This window comes from Myxine glutinosa, chromosome 4 (assembly GCF_964187855.1).
Source record: "Myxine glutinosa chromosome 4, kmMyxGlut1.1, whole genome shotgun sequence".
NCBI lineage: Eukaryota > Metazoa > Chordata > Myxini > Myxiniformes > Myxinidae > Myxine > Myxine glutinosa.
The window spans coordinates 38,268,517-38,292,887 of record NC_136264.1 but is presented as its reverse complement, the minus strand read 5'-3'; the positions used below and the strand labels follow the sequence as shown (position 1 = coordinate 38,292,887).

At 44.6% G+C, this 24,371-nt stretch overlaps 1 protein-coding gene across 2 annotated transcripts in view; it reads left to right on the top strand.

Moving 5' to 3' along the window:
* Positions 1-24,371, top strand: part of LOC137424589 (plasma membrane calcium-transporting ATPase 2) — a 361,066-nt gene that overhangs the window by 219,972 nt on the left and 116,723 nt on the right. For both annotated transcript variants that reach the window (XM_068112185.2, XM_068112187.2), the window contains exons 4-6: positions 6,933-7,144; positions 7,459-7,507; positions 18,385-18,510. In XM_068112185.2, coding sequence (XP_067968286.2) covers positions 6,933-7,144; positions 7,459-7,507; positions 18,385-18,510 — 387 coding nt within the window. The remainder of the gene's footprint in view (positions 1-6,932; positions 7,145-7,458; positions 7,508-18,384; positions 18,511-24,371) is intronic.

The following is a 24,371-nucleotide window of genomic DNA, read 5'->3' as shown; positions in this document are numbered from 1 at the left end:
GAATGACTGGGTGGTGGTGTTCAGGGGGCTGAGGAGTTTGTTTATTGTAGAGAAGAGTGCTTTTGGGTTTCCGGAGCCAGAGTGGATAATTTGAGAGTAGTAGGCGGAGCGGGCGCGGGAGAGGGCATCTTTATAGTGTTGTATGTGGTCCTTGTAGGCCTGGGAGTGAACTGTGAGACCTGTTTTATTGCGGAGTCTTTCAAGTTGGCGAGCACGAGTTTTCATTAGGCGGAGCTCAGGGGTAAACCAGGGAGCAGAATGGGTGAAAGAAACTGTTTTGGTTTTTATAGGCGCAATTTGGTCAAGGCAGGAAGAGAGAGTGTGGTTGTAGTAGTCAGTGAGGTCAGAAGGGGTGTGGAGGTCAACGAAGGGAGAAGTGGACATTTTTTCAGAGAGGGTCGATGAGAATGAGGCAGGTGAAAAAGCGTTTAGCTTACGGAAGTTGATAGTGCGATAATGCCTTGGTGCTGGGGTGGGGATGTTGATGGTCAGAGTGATGGCTAGGTGGTCAGAGAGAGTGAGGTCGGAGCCAGAGAGATGGTGCAAAATTAGTCCAGTAGAGCAGACAAGGTCCAAAATGTGACCACGGTTATGGGTAGGAAAGTTGACATGTTGAGTGAGGTTAAAGCAGGTGAGTAAATCAGTGAAGTCAGTGGTTAGCGTGGAGTCAGTGGAGTCCATGTGGATATTGAAATCACCAAGGAGGAGGATTGAGGGGGAGAGGGAACATAGCTGGGTCAGAAAGTAGGAGAAGTCAGACAGGAATGATGGGTGTGGTTTGGGAGGGCGGTAGACAACAGCCATGACTGACTGTGTGTGACCAGAGAGTGATGGAGCAGATGAGATGGAGATGAGGTTGGTCTTGATGTCTTGTCGGTGAATAACGGCAATTCCACCACCTCGGCCCTCCGAGCGTGGTTTATTGATGTAAGAATATCCATTGGGTGTGGTGAGGTTGAGCGTGTAGTAGTCCAGTGGTTGTTGCCAGGTCTCAGTGAGACAGAGAAAGTCCAGTTTATTTTCCAGGATGTAGTCGTTCAGGATGAGGCATTTGTTGTTGAGGGACCGGGTATTGAACAGGGTGAGCTTGATGTTGTTTTGTACGGCGGGTATGAATCCAGGTGATTTGGCCAGGGTTCGCAGACAGGAGGTGCGATTTTGTGCGTTGTTGTGACCAGGTGTGTTGGGACGATGAGTGGGAGTGCGCTGAGCCGACCAGAGGATGGGGATGGAGTGACCTGATTGTAAATAAACAAACTTACGACCGGAGCCACGGTGAATGTACCTGGGTCGACGCAGGAGTCCATTCGATCTGATTGCAGAGATGCATGATGGGGTGGAGCGGGTTTTAAGCAGGAGAAGCCTTGCGGCAGAGTACCGCAGAGCCATGCCAGCAGGAGCGAAGGCAAAGCGAGCACGCGGCCAAGGGTGAGGAGGCGAAATGTATGTATATATATATATGTATATATATGTATATATATATGTATATATATATATATATGTATGTATATATATATGTATATATATATGTATATATATATATATATGTATGTATATATATATATATATATGTATGTATATATATATATATATATATATATATATATATGTATGTATATATATATATATATATGTATATATATGTATATATATATGTATATATATATATATATATATATATGTATATATATATATATATGTATATATATATATATATATATATATGTATATATATATATATATATATATATTGTTACAGTTACGGATCTCAGTCGTCGGCCTTTTCCCCTTACCAAGGGGGGGTTAGCCCCTTTTCTGTTACTGACCGACGTGAGTCCTGGAAATCCCAACGCTCCTTTCGGTCGGGAGCAGCCAGGGTAATTGGTCAATGAAAAGTCCCAAGGACCTGAGTGCCACTCCTGACCGTGAAGCAGGGAAGAGACTCCCGCTCGAACCACGGTTTTAGATAGACTAGTTGCCGAGCGGTTTTTAGCAACCCGGAGTTCGAGCCATTTAACAAAGACTAACCCGATTGCGGAGCTTTGGCCAAAATTGCACCACAGGAACTCAATGGGGAAATCTCTAAAACGATCGGATGAGAAAGAAGAAATCAAAGAATGGAGGAACAGGTATTTATTTATTATTTACACAAACCCAAAGAAGAAAAGAAGAACGAAGTAATTTACAGGGAAGAGGAAGAAGCAGATACACAGGGCAATTCTTACTTATACAGGCTTAACTTAAATCCCAGACAACACAAAGGACAGACGACGGGCAGACTCACACGAATGGGGAATGAAGGCAGGAACGAATGGCTGGAAGGAGAGGAAGGTTCAGGTCCGGGCAGAACGGCAGGCTGGAGGCGAACGGCCGCCGACTCCCCCGCAATCTGGTTCACACAGCGGGTTTTGCGTGCCGCAGCGCGTCAGGGCTTCACGTTGCTGGGGCTGTTGAAACAGCATCTCTCTCAGCAGAACCGCAAGCTCACCTCTCCGCAGAATCTCTCCACTTCCAAGCACCTCCCTCCACGTATCTCTTAGTGCGTGCTCCTTTGCTCATCTCTCTCTTACGCATCTCTAGGTGGGGGCTGATGCAACGGGTTTTATTACCCCGCCCTCGAACCTGCTCGATGTTTCTTTCTCCGCCCCCTCAAGCCAAACCCACTCATTCTTGGTTGGTCGATCGGGGCTGGCTGACTCCTCCTCCTGATGACGATGGGCGGGCAACGCCCTTCTTCTCCGAGTTGGAGCACACGTGCAATGGAGGGTGAATGCAGTTGCTAATGCAGTTGGCAATGGAGGCAATGCAGTTGGCAATGGAGGCAATGGAGTTGGCAATGGGGCTCTATCTTATTTCATTTGGTGCAGCGCAAGGTCAACTAGTGGAGACACAGCCTTAACTGATACACATAATAAAGAAATAACTATAGAGAGGTTCTATGGTGGCCTACGTGTGTGCGATGGACTAGCTAAGGTGCACTTATTTCAATTAACAGCCAATTAAGGGGAAATGTACACAGGAAATTTACTACTAAATTTACAAAGTGAAGGTTCTAAAAACCGTAACTATATATATATATATATATACAGACTTGGCATTTAATATGGAATATTTTTTTTGTAGGGGTGAACTTACTTTTCAAGATTCTTAGAACCAAAAGTTCATTGGAATTATGTTGAAATTATTCTAGATTTTGTTAATGTGACCTTTAAAAGAAACAAAAACCACATTTGACATTTCGAAACAAATAAATTGATCCTTGAAAGTGATGTAAACTGATATCGAACTCAATTCATGGACAGTACTGTGTTAAACTTCTGTATGTTTTCCAGAAGTATCTCTTTATTTTGCACATTAGCCAAAAAATTTTTCAACAAAAACAAAAGTTTAATTATGACTGGGATTACGGACAGCAAAATTACGGTTCAGTACTTCATGTAACCCCCACGGGGATTCAGGAGAGCACGTACACGTCGAGGCATGCGGTTCACGAGATTTGCCAAGGTTTGGACAGGAATCGCTTGCCATGCAGTGACAATAGTCTGCTGCAATTCATGCACACAGGTCGGCTGCTGGTCCAAGTGGTCGATTTTACGCGTTAATTCTGCCCACAAGTTCTCGATCGGTTTCATATCCGGGGACATGGCAGGCCACTCCATATGCTCCACACCACGGTCAGCAAGAAAGTGTTGGATCATGCGAGCACGATGAGGCCGTGCATTGTCATCTTGGAAGACAAAGTTTCCTCGAAAGGCTGCACGAGCAAATGGAAGCAATGTTTCTTCCAGAATGGCCCTGTACTTGAACTGGTTCAGGTTTCCATTCAGAACAACCAGGTCAGTTTTGCCCCCTGCATGAAAAGCAGCCCAAACGGTCACCCCACCTCCTCCAGTTGGACTCTTGGCACTATACAATCTTTGTTGTAGGCTTCATGCACTTGTCTGCGCACTCGGACGCGGCCATCTTGACGATAGACCAGAAATCTAGACTCGTCACTGAAGATCACGTGATTCCAGTGTCCTGCCTGCCATTGACGGTGCTCTCTGGCCCACTGCAATTGGCACTGGCGGTGTTGTCTGGTCAGGCGTGGCTTTCTCAGGGGACGCCTGGCACGATAGCCTGCTTGAACCAGTCATTGGTTGACTAGCCTTCTGGATACAGGCACATTTGTCAGTTGCTGCCACTCAGCCCTAAGCCGATTAGCTGACTTGGTACGGCCATTGCGGACTAACCGGTGCAGCTGGCGATCATCCCTCCTTGTGGTTCTGCGGGGACGTCCTGGCCTCGGTATTGGAGTAGGGACACCCCTCTGAGCATTTCGTTTCAGGATCTTTGACACCTGACCTGGAGTGATGCCATACTGCCGAGCAATAGCACGCTGTTTCATGCCGTAATTTCGTAAAGCCACCACTCCATGACAAACAGCATTGTCGAGTTGACGGACCATCTCCAGAGGAAGCGGCAATAACTTTTGTAGACGTGCAGCAGTTGTTTTCCACTAATACAGAACGCAACAACCCTGTATACCCGACTGTGAAGCCAATCATCAAATGCACCTGTCCGTACATTTTGCCACGCCACCTGTGATATAATCCAGTTGTTGACTTCTTTCTGCGACAGACAATCAGTGACATGGTTCTTTTAACAAATAAATCACCAAAGTGTAAAAGAAACCTACCAGATTGATATACTGAGTTCAGAAAGTAAACCCAAGTCAAGAAAAAAAAATTATTCCATATTAAATGCCAAGTCTGTATATATATATATTTTTTTTTTATGCGGTTGGGGCTGAAGTTTGTTTCATCTCAAAATTGTGTCTGTTGGTAATCTGAATACACATACTAGATTATTTATTATGTCTCATTTCACTTAGCAGTTTTTTGTTGCAAAATTTAATTTAATATACAATTTTAAAAAATTGCCCATAATTGCATTTTTGGGTATTCGACATTTTGACCCCGTCCCAGGGGGTGGGGCCAAAATGATACTGCTCTTGCACCTTATTGAAATGTGATGATCATAACTACAAAGTTTTGGTGAATTTCTGCACAACTGTTTTGGAAGAGATACGGAGCCGTTTACAATAGCGAGATGGAGCCGCGTTTTTTTTCAAAAAGTGTGCGGATAATAATGTATGCACCTTGTTTAACACTAAAATGGAAATAATTTAATAATCATAGGGTGCACTCGATTTTTAGGTTGTTTCGAATTTCTCCGAAATAACCTCATAGAGTTGGTCCCGGTGTCTGACTGTACGTACGTACGTACATACATACATACATACATACATACATACGTACGTACGTACGTCCGTCCGTCCATCCGTCCGTCAACATTTGACTCGAACAACGTCTCACAAACTACCAAATATGGACTAAATTTGGTACGATGCATCAGGACAGCAAGGTCCCATGGGGTTGTGCTCCCCATCTGCATGTGCCCCCTATAGAGGGGATAGAAGTGGGGGTTTGCCCCAAATATTGGTACTTCATTGAAAAAAAATCTTCTTCTTGGAAACCGCCATACAGATCCAGACCAAACTCGCCACCAGGCATCGGGACCATGCCCTGACCTTAATTTGTTCTCATCTTAGTCGTATCTCCCTCAGAAAGGGGGCCACTAACCCCCTCCCCGAATCCTCCATTTTGACTAAAACATCTTCTCCATCACTACTTGAACAATTATGGACCAAATTTGATACCATGCATCAGAACATTAAGGTCTCATGGTGTCGTGCTCCGAATCCGGATCTGCCCCCTATAAGAGGCTGAAAAGGGTGGTTTCATCTCAAATTCAAGTAATTTAGTTTAAAATCTTCTCTGAAACAGTGCGCCATTAACTGCTAGTCCCCCATTGGGCTATTTTTTTTTTTACCTCTTGGCTTCTCAAAAGCGGAAAAGTATTTTTGTGGTGAATGTTGAGTAACAGTGTGTGAGCTAATCAGAGATCTTGATTTCTCAATTGTATTGACAAATGTTAACGGGATGTCAGGGTGGCATAGAGGTACACACATTCACCTCTAAGCTGTCTTTCCAAAGCCTCGTTTCTAATCTCGGCCCAGCTATAAATTGTCATTCTGGTGTTTCACAGGGAGGGTGACTCATCAATGTGTGTGCCTCGGATGGATGCTAAACCCCGTCGGCTGTTGTTAGTTTTAGTTTGTGGACGTTAAAGATCCCACAGTAACGTTTGTGAAGACTTGGCAAGCTCTCGCTGGCACCATTGCCAAATTTCTGTATTAACCTCAGTCGAATGTCTGGTCAACTGGTTCGTGAAAGACCTGGACCAAGCTTCCCCCGGCCAATCCTACAAGATCGTGTAAACGACCACTCTCTGCTCACCTTCACTCCTTCATTCCTCTTTTCTCCCGCCTCTGGAACAAATTCCCACACTCTTCAATCCCACTCCTCCCTCCAGGTCTTTAAAACAGTTTTTCACCACCATCCAAAACCTTGATCTTTTCTACCCCCGTTAAAACACTCCAAATCCGCCGCTTTAAATCCCCAACTTCTTTCCTGAAATTCGTAGAAGTGTTCATTTGCTTTGTACTGTGTACCTCTCCCTCCTCCTCCAGCCCTCCCCCTTCCACATATTTCCCGACATCCCTGTTCCCTACTGTTGTGCTTTTGTGCTTCCCTCTCTCCCCCTCTTGTCTCCCGCTCCCTTCATTGCATGTTTTATGTGTCTGTGCATGTTTTCATGTTCAATGTGTTAGCTCTTGCACGAGCCTCGATTCTGTATACAACAAAAAAAACAACAATTGTGGCCGTTAAGGAATAAGAAGATTGACGAGTGTTCACATGTACTTTTGACAAACTTCCTCTCTACCCAAGATTGGCCAGAATTCACTGCATGATGTGGTTGTATGATTTCAGTCTTGCAGTTTCGTTGCTTGTGATCATGGTGAAAATATTTGTCTCCTATCTCCACAGCTTCATGCACCGGATCAGAGGATGAGTTGGAAAATGAGGGTGAGGCGGAGGCAGGATGGATCGAGGGTGTCGCCATTCTTCTGTCCGTGGTCGTGGTGGTGCTTGTAACAGCATTTAATGATTGGAGCAAAGAGCGCCAGTTCCGTGGCCTGCAGAACCGCATTGAAAGTGAACAGAAGTTTGCGGTGGTGCGGGATGGCAACGTAGTGCAGGTAATGTCTGAAGAATTATTAGGTTGTGCACTGAATAATCATCTGTGCAAACTCTGGAAGAACTGGTAGGTTAATGTAGAACGTTAGTTTATATTTTTTGGATTAATTTTTGAAATCCTGAGTGAGAATGTGTTTCTTGATTTGTATATCACTCGTCATGATTCGTTTCTCTTGTGTAGAGGTTTTGGATTGAAGGCAAATTTTACGGACAAATTGCTAATTATCATAAACTTAACCGACCTGGCATTCTCGAATATGACATAATATGAATAACTTTTACCTGCCGATCACCATTTATATTCTTCCTTCCGCAGGTTCCAGTTGGTGAACTGGTTGTGGGAGATGTGGCTCAAGTGAAGTATGGTAAGTTTGTTTTCATCTCCACAACAGAAAGTTGAAAGAGGTTATGTTTTCCCCCCTGTCTGTTTGTCTCGGTTTTTCTGTCTGCTTGTTTGTCTGTGAGCAGGATATCTCAAAAGGTTGTGGACGGATTCGGCCGAAATTCGGTGGACAGGTTGGGCGCGTGACAAGGACTGATTGATTAGATTTTGATGAAGATCCAGATCCAGATACAACATTAATTTTTTTAAATATTCAATTCATTATTCAGAAGCCTGGTGTTGGCTTAGCGGTTAGGGTGCCGGCTTGGGATCCTAGGATCCTGGGTTTGGTCGCTCAATTAATGCCAGGGGGGTTGACTCAGCCTGTCATCCTTCCGAGGTTGGCAAATTGATTACCAGTTCACTGGTAATTCCCTGTGTGTTGCAAGAGGTGACTAATAGGGTTGGTGGCAGGAAGGGCATCCGGCCATTAAACATTTCTTTAAAAAGGGGACCTAGGCCCAAAAAGGCTAACCTCTACTCTGCGGTGAAAAATGGCTTCCAAAGGTGGTTCTTCTATTCAATTGATTCTTCAGCATTGAGAGAAGTGGCAATAACGGCATATACCATGATATCTCAAAAGTTGTGGATGAGTTATGACAAAACTTGGTGGATGATTGGGTTGGTGACAACAACAAGCCAATTAGATTTTGGTTCAGATCAGGATTATTTAAATTTTTGATTAAGTAATTAATTAATTTTCAAAAATTAGCAGATTTGGATGAAGCAGTGGTAGTTGTCTCCTGGATGGAGGTTATGTTTTCACCCCTGTCTGTCGGTTTGTTTGTTTGTTTGGCTGTGAACAAGATATCTCAAAAAGTTGTGGATGTATTCAGACAAAATTTGGTGAAGAGGTTGAGTATATGACATGGACGAAATGATTAAATTATTTTGGTGAAGATCCAGATCTGGATCCAGATACGAGAATTATTAAAAGTGATTCTTCACCATTGAGAGATATGGCCAAAAACTATATATAGCTTGATATCTCAAAAAGTTGTGGACGGATTTGGACAAAACTTGGTGGACAGGTTGGGTGTGTGACGAGACCGAATTGATGCGATTTTGGTGACGATTCGAATCGGGATCTGGATCCGATAATAATTTTAAGTGATTCTTCACCATTCATAGATATGGCAAAAAAACCGATATATCACAGGACATCTGAAAAAGTGGTGGAAGACTTATGACAAAACTTGGTGGATGAGTTGGGTAGGTGACAAGAACAAGCCGATTTCATTTTGGTTCAGATCCGGGTTATTTAATTTGTTGATTAATTAATTAATTATTTACTTTTTCAAAACGTTACAGATTTGGATGAAGCAGTGGTAGTTACCTTCTGGATGGAGGTTATGTTTTCACCCCTGTCTGTCGGTTTGTCTGTTTGTGAAGAAGATATCTCAAAAAGTTGTGGATGGATTCGGACAAAATTTGATGTAGAGGTTGAGTATATGACAAGGACAACAACAACACAACAACAACATGCATTTTAAAGGCCATTTTCCCTGCTAGAGCGGGGGTTAGCCTTGCGGTCCCCATGACAATCTTCTCCATTTTGCCCTATTTTCTGCATCTCTCCTTGTTAACCCCCTTGCCCACATTTCTTCTTCCACCATCTTTAGCCAAGTCTTTCTCGGTCTTCCCCATCTTCTACTTCCTTCTACATTCATTTCCATCACTCTTCTCAACTAGTCACTTTCATCCTTCCTCAACACATGACCAAACCATCTCAACCTGTTCCTCTTCACAGCATCAATCACAGGCTCTATTCCCATCATCTTTCGCAATTCATCATTTGTCTTCCTCTCTCTCAACGATACTCCGCACATCCGTCGAACCATTCGCATTTCCACCCTTTCCAACCTTCGTTGCTGCTCTACGTTCATTACCCATGTCTCGCTCCCATAAATCACAACACTTCTCACACATGCAGCATACACCTTTCCCTTCAGCTTCAACGACACTCCCCTCATCATCAGCACGCCACTCAATTCCCGAAACTTCTTCCATGCACATCTCACTCGAGCAACCGTTGCCGAGTCTGATCCACCTTCTCCATTCAGCATGTCTCCGAGGTAGCAAAATGTTTTCACACCTTCCAGCTTCACGCCGTCTCCAAGATCCAACTCAACATTTCCTCCATCTGCAGCTCCCTCTGTGCACACCTTACATTTGAATGTAGCTGCCACACTGGTTAATGACCCTCTCAGACCACTACATTTTTGATGAACCCACTCAGCGCACATTGTACACTGAATGGAGTTCACTCCGACACCCTTCCTACACACAGCACAGGGCCACTTCCCAGTTCTTTCCACCTCACCACATGCTTTACCACTTGCCATCACCTTTGTCTTTCCGATATTCACCTTCAGACCTTTTGTCTCCATACATTCCTTCCACGTGTTCATCTTTTCCTTCATTCCATCCATACTTTCCGCAATCAACACCAGATCATCTGCATACAACAACTCCCACGGTAAACCCTCCTTTACGTTCTGAGCCAGCACCTCCATCACAGCTACAAATAGTAGTGGACTGAGTACCGACCCCTGATGCACTCCCACCTTCACCTCAAACTCGCCACTGTTCCCGTCCTTCGTCCTTACAGCTGTGCGCGCTCTTTTGTACATTGCCATCACCACTCTGATCAACCATTCCTCCACTCCTAACTTCCTCAATGCCCATGTCAATACTTTGCGTGGAACCCGATCGAATGCTTTCTCCAGATCAACAAACCCAAGAAACAACTTCTTCCTCTTCTCCATGTACTTCTCCTGCAACTGCCTCACAATGAAAAGCGTGTCTGTCGTTCCTCTTACTGGCATAAATCCAAACTGCATTTCGTCGATCTTCACTTTCTTCCTTATCGTCCTCTCCAACACCCTTTCCAATACCTTCATTCCATGCTCCAATAACTTTATCGCTCGGTACGAGCCACACTCCAGAGGGTCACCATTCCCCTTGTATAGAGGGACGAGGGTACTCAGTTCCCAAACCACTGGAATGCGGCCTTCTTTCACCACCAGATTACAGATCTCTGTCATTCTCTTCACACCCCAACTTCCTGCTGCCTTCAGAATATCTCCCACAACTCCCGTCGGCCCTCCCGCTTTTCTACCCTTCATTGCTTTTATCGCTTCCTCAACTTCCTTCTCAGTTATCTTCTCTGCCGGTCCTAAAACTGGGTTACTCTCTATGTTGCCATCCCATTCATTCTCTGTGTTCAACAGCATTTCCATATATCTTTTCCATCTTCCTTTAATTCCATCTGGGTCGACAACGATTTGTCCCACTTCATCCTTCAAGCAGCTCACCCCCATCACATCACACCTCTCTTTCGCTATCTGCTTCGCAATCCTGAATACTGCTTTCTGACCCTCTTCCAAATCCAAGCCTTCTCTGAACATTTTCCTACATGCCTCCTGCGCCTTTGCTACCTCTTTCTTTGCAGCCTTCCTGGCTGCCTCATAACTTTCATGCTCTGCTGTTTCTGCTCCCGTACCCTTCGCCTTCTGCCACTCCTTGAACTTCTTCCTCTTCTCGTCAATCCTCTTTCCAACTTCATCATCCCACCACCATGTTTCCGAGTGCCTCGGTGGTCCTTTTGTCCATCCACATACCTCACCAACGGCTCCCAACAGACTAGCTTTCATTGACATCCAACCACTTTCAAGCTCAACCACATCATCCTCGACCCTACTCAGCCTCTCTTTTAATGCCTCCCTTACTGTCACGTCTTTCAACCTCCACACCTTCATTCTCGGTTGGTACTTCACCCGCCGAGCTCTCCTCGCACCTTTCACCCTTACGTCGCAGACAACCAAGTGGTGCTGTGAAACAGCCTCCTCCCCCGGGATCACCTTTGTGTCTCGAAGGTGCCCCCTATCTCGCCTACGCACCATCAGGTAGTCAACGGTTGTCGTCGACCCACCTGACGTGTATGTAACAAGCTTATTATCCTCTTTCTGGAACTGAGTATTACAAATCAACAAATCAGCTCCATCAGCAAACTCCAAAATCCTTTCACCTTCTCCATTTCTCACACCATATCCGTAACCCCCATGAACTCCGTCAAAACCATCCATACTCCTTCCCACATGTCCATTTAGGTCTCCTCCTACCACAACAACTTCCTCATCTTTCACGTTTTCCATCAGCTTCTCTATCGCACACCAGAACTTGTCCTTCTCTTCATCGCTCCGACCAACCTGCGGAGCATATCCCGAGATGACGTTCACCAAGAGCTTTCCAATCATCATTTTCACCATCATCAACCTATCACTCACTCTAGTCACACTAACCACACTGTCTAAAAACTCCTCAGAAAACAGGACACCAACACCATTCACGCACTCCGGGCACCCTTGCCACACAAACTTGTATTTCTGTCCCTGCCTACCCTTCACCATTCTCACACCACTTCCCTTCCATCTCGTCTCTTGCACACAACATATGTCCACTCTTCTTCTGACCAATACTTCCACCACTTCTCCTGATCTCCCTGTCATTGTCCCTACATTCCATGTCCCAAACCTCAGAAACCGATCTCCACTTCGGGCTGTACCTTGCCCACATGTAGTTGTAATTGTCATGGTTCTCTTTTTGAGGCAATGTTTTTTTTTATTGCCGGATGCCCTTCCTGACGCCAACCCTCTTAGTCGCCTCCTACGACACGCAGGGATACGGCGTACCTATTCTTATCCAGGGTACACACTGGGAAACGTTTAAAACATGGAAATCCTAGGGGGGGGGGGGGGGGGGGGAGAGATCACCGCTGCGGTTTAAACATATTTAAATAAATATTTAAACAAAACCATGAAAACAATCTGGGAAAAGTCTCTAAGTGAGAACGTGGATTTGAGAAAGCAGGAGCAGAGGTGAAAGAACAAACGAGAATATAGGGGGCGGGGCACAAGTCGAGACGAGGAGGCCGCACGAGACACCAGGCCGCATGAGGCGCGGACAAAGAAACGACTAATTACACACAAATTTGCAACAACTACAAAACCAAAACCAAATAGAAACACACAATAACACATACACAACAAAATACGCAGCGGAAATTTGACAAAGAAACGAACGGGAAAGCACTCAAACTTTGATGCCGTGGAGAGATCAAAGCAAGCCCCGTCGCTCGAGGGACCGGAAGCGGAACCCTGGTGACAAGGACGAAATGATTAAATTATTTTGGTGAAGATCCAGATCCAGATTCGGATACTAGAATTTTAAAAAGTGATTCTTCACCATTGAGAGATAGTGCCAAAACTATATATAGCTTAATATCTCAAAACGTTGTGGACGGATATGGACAAACCCTGGGTGGACAGGTTGGGTGTGTGACAAGACCGAATCGATTCGATTTTGGTGGCGATTCGAATGCGGATCTGGATCCGCTAACTTTTTTTAAGTGATTCTTCACCATTGATAGATGGCAAAAACAACCGATATATCACAGGACATCTGAAAAAGTTGTGGAAGACTTATGACAAAACTTGGTGGATGATTGGGTTGGTGACAACAACAAGCCAATTAGATTTTGGTTCAGATCAGGATTATTTAAATTTTTGATTAAGTAATTAATTAATTTTCAAAAATTAGCAGATTTGGATGAAGCAGTGGTAGTTGTCTCCTGGATGGAGGTTATGTTTTCACCCCTGTCTGTCGGTTTGTTTGTTTGTTTGGCTGTGAACAAGATATCTCAAAAAGTTGTGGATGTATTCAGACAACATTTGGTGAAGAGGTTGAGTATATGACATGGACGAAATGATTAAATTATTTTGGTGAAGATCCAGATCTGGATCCAGATACTAGAATTATTAAAAGTGATTCTTCACCATTGAGAGATATGGCCAAAAACTATATATAGCTTGATATCTCAAAAAGTTGTGGACGGATTTGGACAAAACTTGGTGGACAGGTTGGGTGTGTGACGAGACCGAATTGATGCGATTTTGGTGACGATTCGAATCGGGATCTGGATCCGATAATAATTTTAAGTGATTCTTCACCATTCATAGATATGGCAAAAAAACCGATATATCACAGGACATCTGAAAAAGTGGTGGAAGACTTATGACAAAACTTGGTGGATGAGTTGGGTAGGTGACAAGAACAAGCCGATTTCATTTTGGTTCAGATCCGGGTTATTTAATTTGTTGATTAATTAATTAATTATTTACTTTTTCAAAACGTTACAGATTTGGATGAAGCAGTGGTAGTTACCTTCTGGATGGAGGTTATGTTTTCACCCCTGTCTGTCGGTTTGTCTGTTTGTGAAGAAGATATCTCAAAAAGTTGTGGATGGATTCGGACAAAATTTGATGTAGAGGTTGAGTATATGACAAGGACAACAACAACACAACAACAACATGCATTTTAAAGGCCATTTTCCCTGCTAGAGCGGGGGTTAGCCTTGCGGTCCCCATGACAATCTTCTCCATTTTGCCCTATTTTCTGCATCTCTCCTTGTTAACCCCCTTGCCCACATTTCTTCTTCCACCATCTTTAGCCAAGTCTTTCTCGGTCTTCCCCATCTTCTACTTCCTTCTACATTCATTTCCATCACTCTTCTCAACTAGTCACTTTCATCCTTCCTCAACACATGACCAAACCATCTCAACCTGTTCCTCTTCACAGCATCAATCACAGGCTCTATTCCCATCATCTTTCGCAATTCATCATTTGTCTTCCTCTCTCTCAACGATACTCCGCACATCCGTCGAACCATTCGCATTTCCACCCTTTCCAACCTTCGTTGCTGCTCTACGTTCATTACCCATGTCTCGCTCCCATAAATCACAACACTTCTCACACATGCAGCATACACCTTTCCCTTCAGCTTCAACGACACTCCCCTCATCATCAGCACGCCACTCAATTCCCGAAACTTCTTCCATGCACATCTCACTCGAGCAACCGTTGCCGAGTCTGATCCACCTTCTCCATTCAGCATGTCTCCGAGGTAGCAAAATGTTTTCACACCTTCCAGCTTCACGCCGTCTCCAAGATCCAACTCAACATTTCCTCCATCTGCAGCTCCCTCTGTGCACACCTTACATTTGAATGTAGCTGCCACACTGGTTAATGACCCTCTCAGACCACTACATTTTTGATGAACCCACTCAGCGCACATTGTACACTGAATGGAGTTCACTCCGACACCCTTCCTACACACAGCACAGGGCCACTTCCCAGTTCTTTCCACCTCACCACATGCTTTACCACTTGCCATCACCTTTGTCTTTCCGATATTCACCTTCAGACCTTTTGTCTCCATACATTCCTTCCACGTGTTCATCTTTTCCTTCATTCCATCCATACTTTCCGCAATCAACACCAGATCATCTGCATACAACAACTCCCACGGTAAACCCTCCTTTACGTTCTGAGCCAGCACCTCCATCACAGCTACAAATAGTAGTGGACTGAGTACCGACCCCTGATGCACTCCCACCTTCACCTCAAACTCGCCACTGTTCCCGTCCTTCGTCCTTACAGCTGTGCGCGCTCTTTTGTACATTGCCATCACCACTCTGATCAACCATTCCTCCACTCCTAACTTCCTCAATGCCCATGTCAATACTTTGCGTGGAACCCGATCGAATGCTTTCTCCAGATCAACAAACCCAAGAAACAACTTCTTCCTCTTCTCCATGTACTTCTCCTGCAACTGCCTCACAATGAAAAGCGTGTCTGTCGTTCCTCTTACTGGCATAAATCCAAACTGCATTTCGTCGATCTTCACTTTCTTCCTTATCGTCCTCTCCAACACCCTTTCCAATACCTTCATTCCATGCTCCAATAACTTTATCGCTCGGTACGAGCCACACTCCAGAGGGTCACCATTCCCCTTGTATAGAGGGACGAGGGTACTCAGTTCCCAAACCACTGGAATGCGGCCTTCTTTCACCACCAGATTACAGATCTCTGTCATTCTCTTCACACCCCAACTTCCTGCTGCCTTCAGAATATCTCCCACAACTCCCGTCGGCCCTCCCGCTTTTCTACCCTTCATTGCTTTTATCGCTTCCTCAACTTCCTTCTCAGTTATCTTCTCTGCCGGTCCTAAAACTGGGTTACTCTCTATGTTGCCATCCCATTCATTCTCTGTATTCAACAGCATTTCCATATATCTTTTCCATCTTCCTTTAATTCCATCTGGGTCGACAACGATTTGTCCCACTTCATCCTTCAAGCAGCTCACCCCCATCACATCACACCTCTCTTTCGCTATCTGCTTTGCAATCCTGAATACTGCTTTCTGACCCTCTTCCAAATCCAAGCCTTCTCTGAACATTTTCCTACATGCCTCCTGCGCCTTTGCTACCTCTTTCTTTGCAGCCTTCCTGGCTGCCTCATAACTTTCATGCTCTGCTGTTTCTGCTCCCGTACCCTTCGCCTTCTGCCACTCCTTGAACTTCTTCCTCTTCTCGTCAATCCTCTTTCCAACTTCATCATCCCACCACCATGTTTCCGAGTGCCTCGGTGGTCCTTTTGTCCATCCACATACCTCACCAACGGCTCCCAACAGACTAGCTTTCATTGACATCCAACCACTTTCAAGCTCAACCACATCATCCTCGACCCTACTCAGCCTCTCTTTTAATGCCTCCCTTACTGTCACGTCTTTCAACCTCCACACCTTCATTCTCGGTTGGTACTTCACCCGCCGAGCTCTCCTCGCACCTTTCACCCTTACGTCGCAGACAACCAAGTGGTGCTGTGAAACAGCCTCCTCCCCCGGGATCACCTTTGTGTCTCGAAGGTGCCCCCTATCTCGCCTACGCACCATCAGGTAGTCAACGGTTGTCGTCGACCCACCTGACGTGTATGTAACAAGCTTATTATCCTCTTTCTGGAACTGAGTATTACAAATCAACAAATCAGCTCCATCAGCAAACTCCAAAATCCTTTCACCTTCTCCATTTCTCACACCATATCCGTAACCCCCATGAACTCCGTCAAAACCATCCATACTCCTTCCCACATGTCCATTTAGGTCTCCTCCTACCACAACAACTTCCTCATCTTTCACGTTTTCCATCAGCTTCTCTATCGCACACCAGAACTTGTCCTTCTCTTCATCGCTCCGACCAACCTGCGGAGCATATCCCGAGATGACGTTCACCAAGAGCTTTCCAATCATCATTTTCACCATCATCAACCTATCACTCACTCTAGTCACACTAACCACACTGTCTAAAAACTCCTCAGAAAACAGGACACCAACACCATTCACGCACTCCGGGCACCCTTGCCACACAAACTTGTATTTCTGTCCCTGCCTACCCTTCACCATTCTCACACCACTTCCCTTCCATCTCGTCTCTTGCACACAACATATGTCCACTCTTCTTCTGACCAATACTTCCACCACTTCTCCTGATCTCCCTGTCATTGTCCCTACATTCCATGTCCCAAACCTCAGAAACCGATCTCCACTTCGGGCTGTACCTTGCCCACATGTAGTTGTAATTGTCATGGTTCTCTTTTTGAGGCAATGTTTTTTTTTATTGCCGGATGCCCTTCCTGACGCCAACCCTCTTAGTCGCCTCCTACGACACGCAGGGATACGGCGTACCTATTCTTATCCAGGGTACACACTGGGAAACGTTTAAAACATGGAAATCCTAGGGGGGGGGGGGGGGAGAGATCACCGCTGCGGTTTAAACATATTTAAATAAATATTTAAACAAAACCATGAAAACAATCTGGGAAAAGTCTCTAAGTGAGAACGTGGATTTGAGAAAGCAGGAGCAGAGGTGAAAGAACAAACGAGAATATAGGGGGCGGGGCACAAGTCGAGACGAGGAGGCCGCACGAGACACCAGGCCGCATGAGGCGCGGACAAAGAAACGACTAATTACACACAAATTTGCAACAACTACAAAACCAAAACCAAATAGAAACACACAATAACACATACACAACAAAATACGCAGCGGAAATTTGACAAAGAAACGAACGGGAAAGCACTCAAACTTTGATGCCGTGGAGAGATCAAAGCAAGCCCCGTCGCTCGAGGGACCGGAAGCGGAACCCTGGTGACAAGGACGAAATGATTAAATTATTTTGGTGAAGATCCAGATCCAGATTCGGATACTAGAATTTTAAAAAGTGATTCTTCACCATTGAGAGATAGTGCCAAAACTATATATAGCTTAATATCTCAAAACGTTGTGGACGGATATGGACAAACCCTGGGTGGACAGGTTGGGTGTGTGACAAGACCGAATCGATTCGATTTTGGTGGCGATTCGAATGCGGATCTGGATCCGCTAACTTTTTTTAAGTGATTCTTCACCATTGATAGATGGCAAAAACAACCGATATATCACAGGACATCTGAAAAAGTTGTGGAAGACTTATGACAAAACTTGGTGGATGAGTTGGGTAGGTGACAAGAACAAGCCAATTACATTTTGGTTCAGATCCGAATCCAGATCTGACCTATCATTGGGATTTAAAAAATGTAAGCTCAGCCTGGTGGAGGTGTGCGCTCTACCGGGTGTTTTCTAGTTCTATGGGGTTTTTGTTTGTTTAATTACTATTAGAACAAAGTCAAAGCTTGTAAAAGAACATCAGGAATACAGTAGTGAACAAGCAAACAAAGACAAAGTGAATTTAATTGGTCAACAGCATTCTTGTTACTTCCCTGTACCAATTAAGACTTCATGAATTGCATGGAAAACCTGAGGAAAAGAGGCTAGAAGGGAAGAAGAATGGGGTGGTGGAGACATCTGTGCTCAGACTTATAAGTTGGCTCATTGGGTTGATGGCCATAGGTTAACTATGGCTGGGTGAGCATTAATGGAATGATGTTAAAAGCCATGGCTGGGATATTGCTCATCTATCCAGGTGACCTGCTGCCAGCTGATGGTGTGCTGATCCAGTCGAACGATCTGAAATTGGATGAAAGCTCCCTAACTGGTGAAGCAGATCAAGTACGGAAAGACGTGGTCACAGACCCAATGTTGTTGTCTGGTACGTTGGTAACAAGTCTTCGAGCAACTTTATTAATTACCGTCCATCTGTCACTGTAATTATTTTACCTGACTTTACTCTGGTGCACATCTATTATTATCAGCATCTTTATTTGTTCTTATATCTCCTCTGTGGATTAATTCTCAATTGCAATCAGTGTGGTGAATGTCTGCTTAGAACACGAGTTTATTACAGTTCTGATTCTGTTTATAGTAATTGTAATATGGGATAAATGTTTGACATTTAGTCTCCATCATGTGCACATTCCCTTTCTTGTCTTATGCTCTAAATGTAGTCACTTTGTCCAGAAATTATTAATTCATGTTGGATTTCCCAAGAGCACAACTCGGCCTAAAGGCCAAGGCTGCTGAAACCAAAAGGAACATTAACACTAGAGGAGGTCATTTGGCCCATCTTGCCTGCATCACATCAACACCACATCAACCCATTGTATTCGTTTATCGACTCCTTGTGGGTGGGTAAAGCCGCTTAGAAAACACCAAACGAAAATAACTTTGATTTGGTGCGTTTAAGTGGTGAAGCCTCTTATATTTGGATATGACTTCTGTCAAAAATGAAGAAGAAGAACCTTCTAACCCACCGTGTTTAATTCTAAAGGGTAATTCTGATGGGTTCTAAAGGGTAATTCTAAATGGTACGAATGGTAATTTTAATAGGTTTGTTCGTTTTTAGGCTTTGCCTATTTAATGTTAAAAATCATTATTTTTGGACACGGGTGCAATTTTCTTTTTTTCTTTGTAACCTAAAGTTTTTGTCACCTTCTCTAATAGCATTTATAAACTGAAATATTTTGACACATTGCGAGTTTCACCAATGTTACATCGACTGCACTTTGCTTGGAGAAGTATCAAACAGCTGCCCTTCATGAGAGTCCAAATGTGTCGGGGATGGCCAGCTTTTCTTTTGCCAATGTTGTTGTTGCTTTTTTTTTCTTCATACATTGGCTCGTTGTGTTTAAGTACCGTCTTTTTTAATGAGAATTTTCTGCTGGTGCCAAGTGGTGGAACATAGTCAACCAGCAAAACACAATGTATGCTCTCCAAAGAGGAACTGACACTTCATTTCTTGAAATGCATGGCATGTTCTGGTTAATATTTTTAATAATGCTGTTTGGCAGACAGCAGTGTGTGACCATAAGGCCGAGAAAAATATATTTCCGGTCTGGTCAGCGCGCATCGATTTTGACCCGGCGCGTCAACAATTCTTTTTTTTCAAATTTCCAACGGTACCGACAACAGCGCGCGCCTGTTGTTGCCGGGCCGGCGCGCTATCTCGGGAAATACGCGTCTGTGAGGGTCGCCATTGATATCGAAATTCGCGCACGGTTCTCCCCTACAAAGCTCCGTTTAGTTTCTCCAAATCCAACCAGCCGTTCCAAAGATATGAGTAGTGTTGTGTGCCGTGACGTCATGAATCCAATCGGCTGGATATTGTCATTTATTGAAACGAAGACGTTCTTTGTCGGGTTCGTGTGAAGCAACCAGAAGGCCTAAAGAGCTGCGGGTGGTCTCGTTAGTTAGGCCTGGATCCTATCTCGTTTGTCATGAAGTTTTTTTTTTTTTTTTTTTTTTTTTTGTATACAACATCGAGGCTCGTGAAAGAGCGAACATTAATCACACAGAAAGACAAACAGACACACAAAACAAATAACATCGGGAGCGGTAGACAAGATGGGGAGAGAGGGGGAAGGGCACAAACACAATATTTGAGAGCAGGGACCGAGAGACATGGAGACATCGAGAGATCTGTGGGAGGGAGAGGGCTTTGGGGGGGAAGCATGGGAAGGGGGGGAATGAGAGGTATAAAACATATGGACACTGCCAGGACTTCCAGGAAAGAAGTTGGAAGTGTCTGTGATAATCTGGTGGACTGGGAGAAGATATCGTGGGAGACCATTGGCCTGTTAGACCACTTGCGCATGCGCAGTGTTGACGCGATCGACGCATTGGAATGTTTAACGGTACGGCGAGGCGATCTCGAGAACGAAATGGCAGTCTATAAAATGCTTGAAGAACTTAATGATTTTCAGAATAAATACATTTTAAAATAACTTAAGCTTGTGTTCATTATTTACAAAAAAGGCCTACAAGTCCCATTGGCTGTCTTTAATTTCTCTCTGGACGGTGCCACGGCAGATGAGGAGGACCGCAAGGCATGAGGACACAAAAAACACCTCTATATGTGCAATCCATGCTTTTCAAAAAATAAAAAAAATAAACCGCGTCGCCGCATCAATTCTGGAACTTTGGTCTGACCAGAGACCAGCAATATATTTTTTTCGGCCTAATGTATACGAGGCATGAAGAACGTTTTGCACACAAGATGCTCACAATTGTCCAAGACACACCAATGTGTTTTTATTTTTCAATATGCAAACACATAACTAGCATAGGCACCCGGTGTTTCCGGGCAATGTGGATCACTTCGCTGACAGGAGTATTGAGAGAGGGGGTGGGAGGGGGGGGGGGGAGATGAGGGAGAGAGAGAGAGAGTGGGGCGAGAGGGGAGAGGGAGAGGGAGAGAGAGGTGTGGGGGGGAGAGAAGGGGGGAGAGGGAGGGGGGAAGAGGGAGAGAGAGAGGGGTGGGGGAGACGGATGAGGGAGAGAGAGGGGTGGGGGAGAGAGAAAGGGAGGGGTGGGGGAGATGGGAGAGAGAGATGGGAGAGAGAGAGGTGGAAGAGAGAGGTGGGAGAGAGAGAGGTGGGAGAGAGAGACAGAGAGGGGTGGGGGAGAGAAAGAGGGGGAGTCAGTTGGGGTCTGGAGGGAGATAGAGGGGAGGGGAGAGAGAAGGGGGGGTTGACAGGAGGAGTGGTTGGGTGGAGAGATTGAGGGTATGGAGGGAGAAAGGAGGGGGAGGGGAGTAGAGCAGGGGCACCTGGTGTTGCCAGGTTCCTCCTCCCACCCCTTGCCTCTTCTCAACCAACCCTCCTTCCTGACCTTTATAATCCACCTGCGGGATGGAGTCTTGTGCTGCCCACAATGATGTATCCCTGTGCACGTGATGACAATAGTTAAATTTGGTGGACAGGTTGAGTGTGTGACAAGGTCAAATTGATTAGATTTTGGTGAAGACCCGGTTTTCGATCTGGATATGAGAATTTTTTATTTTCTCAGTGATTCTTCACCATTGAGAGACTGGGCCAACAATTATATATAGCACCATATTTCAAAGAGTTGTGCATGGATTATGACAAAATTTAGTGGATGAGTTGGATAGGTGACCAGAACAAGCTGATTTGATTTTGGTTCAGGTCCGGATCCAGATCTGGGCTATCAGTGGGATACAAAACATAAACTGTTCAGCCTGGCGGAGGTTACATTCTAGTTTGAACTGTGGTAACCCTTCATTATACACACATCCTTTTTTTATGTTGAAGGCTCCAGTCACGGACTATATAACAAGTAACATCGAGGCCAGGCCTTAGATAAAAGAACTGCATTGGTAGAAATGTGAAGAAAGAGAGAATAGTTTGGTTTTTTGAGAAAGTAAATTTCTGCTTTTTGAAAATGGGAACGTTGTAAGCGTTTGGAAATACATGGGAAGGTAAAGAGCTCCATAGTTTGGCAGTGGAGGGAAAGAAACAAACATCATAACAGCCCACCCTTGTGTTGCCAACGGCCACACAATAATCATGTGATGTCGTGGCTTGTCGAGTATTCCGTGGTCTCGCTAATGGTGGAGATACACAAGCAGCAAGTTCTTGGGAGCAGAAACTGAAGTAATATCTGTAGAAAAGAGAAACAGAGCCAACTTTGCGATGTAATTTGAGCGGTTCGAGTTTTGAGGTCAGATTGGGGGAGTTGATAAATCGAATTACTTTGGATTCAGTTCTGTCCAGTAAGTATGTGGAGCTACAACCTCCTCAGGTGTGAGAGCAGTACTCTGTACAAGGACGAATCAATCCTTTATATAGTTGAAGAAATTGTTGAGAGGAGAAGAATCTTCAACATCTGAACAGGACTCTCAGTTTCTTTGAGGCAAACTTAGCTATTTGTGTAAAGTGTGGATTCCAGGATAAATATGATGTTGGGGTAATACCTAGTAGGTTTATTGAATCGCATGGTGTAATTGTGGAGCTTGCAAAGGAGATTGAAGAGTTGAGAGGAGTTTTAGTGAGAGAGATGGGGAGAAATTGAGTTTTCGAAGCATTAAACTTAACCTGATTACATTTGCCCCACTGAGAAATATTGTCCAAATCCGAATTTAAAGTGGTGTAATACTAGAATTTAAATGTAGAGGTGTATACTAGAGATGGTGGAATTTAAATCCGAATACTAGAGTATGGGCCACCATCTCTTCACATGCACATCAGTGTGTGCACATACCTGTGTGGTTGTGCACATCGTTCTGCATTCTGAATATTTTGAGGGGAGTGGGGAGGGGAGAAAGAGTGCGAGGGGGTAGCTTTTGTTGGACAATTGAGGATCTTGTTAGTAAAACTCACTGAATACAACAACAACAACAACAACAACAACAGGCATTTTAAAAGGCCATTTTCCCTGCAAGAGCGGGGGTTAGCCTTGCGGTCCCCATCACAATGTTTTCCATTTTGCCCTATTTTCTGCATCTCCCCTTGTTAACCTCCTTGCCCGCATTTCTTCTTCGACCATCTTTAGCCAAGTCTTTCTCGGTATTCCCCGTCCTCTACTTCCTTCCACATTCATTTCCATCACTCTTCTCAACCAGTCACTTTCATCCTTCCTCAACACATGACCAAACCATCTCAACCTGTTCCTCTTCACAGCATCAATCACAGGCTCTATTCCCATCATCTTTCGCAATTCATCATTTGTATTCCTCTCTCTCAACGATACTCCACACATCCACCGAACCATTCGCATTTCCACCCTTTCCAGCCTTCGTTGCTGCTCTACGTTCATTACCCATGTCTCGCTCCCATAAATCATAACACTTCTCACAGATGCAGCATACACCTTTCCCTTCAGCTTCAATGACACTCCCCTCCTCGTCAACACGCCACTCAGTTCCCGAAACTTCTTCCATGTTTTTTTTTTTTTTTTTTTTTTTTTTTTGTATACAAGGTCGAGGCTCGTGAAAGAGCGAACATTAATCACACAGAAAGACAAACCGACACATAAAACATATAACATAGGGAGCGGTAGACAAGATGGGGAGAGAGGGGGAAGGACACAAACACAACATTTGAGAGCAGGGACCGAGAGACATGGAGACATCGAGAGATCTGAGAGAGGGCGAGGGCTTTGAGGGGGGGGCGTGGGAAGGGGGCGGTGGGAGAGGTATAAAACATATGGACACTGCCAGGACTTCCAGGAAAGAAGTTGGAATTTCAAACAGGGTGGATCTGGGGTGAATTAGCGGGGGTAGAAAAGATCAAGGTTTTGGATGGCCAGGGATGTCAGGGACCCTAACCCTAATGCCAGGGATGTTGTTGGACAATTGAGGATCTTGTTTGTAAAATTCACTGAATGCCCTGCATAATTGTTGCAATGCACCCACAATTAATGTTTCACTATATTTGCTGTTAGAAGATACACCAGCAGTTATTACACTAACCCTGCAACATTATACTTGTGCAATGTGAGTATTTTCTCATTCCTTTTTTAGATCGCAATATTTTTCTCTGCAGACAGCGAGAATGCTTGTATAACATCAATCACATAATTTGTTCTGTGTTTTATTCTGTTTTTCATCCGATTCTCGTCTGTCTTTTAGTACCGACTCTGATAGGTCACCGTGCAGTAGATGTACTTTATGCCTTTCCAGAAACCCATAAAACTGAAAAATGCAATTGATGGATTTGAGTCTGTGGCCACAGGTCTCTGGAATCCCTCCTTGCAGGGCTTCATGCCATTGGTGCT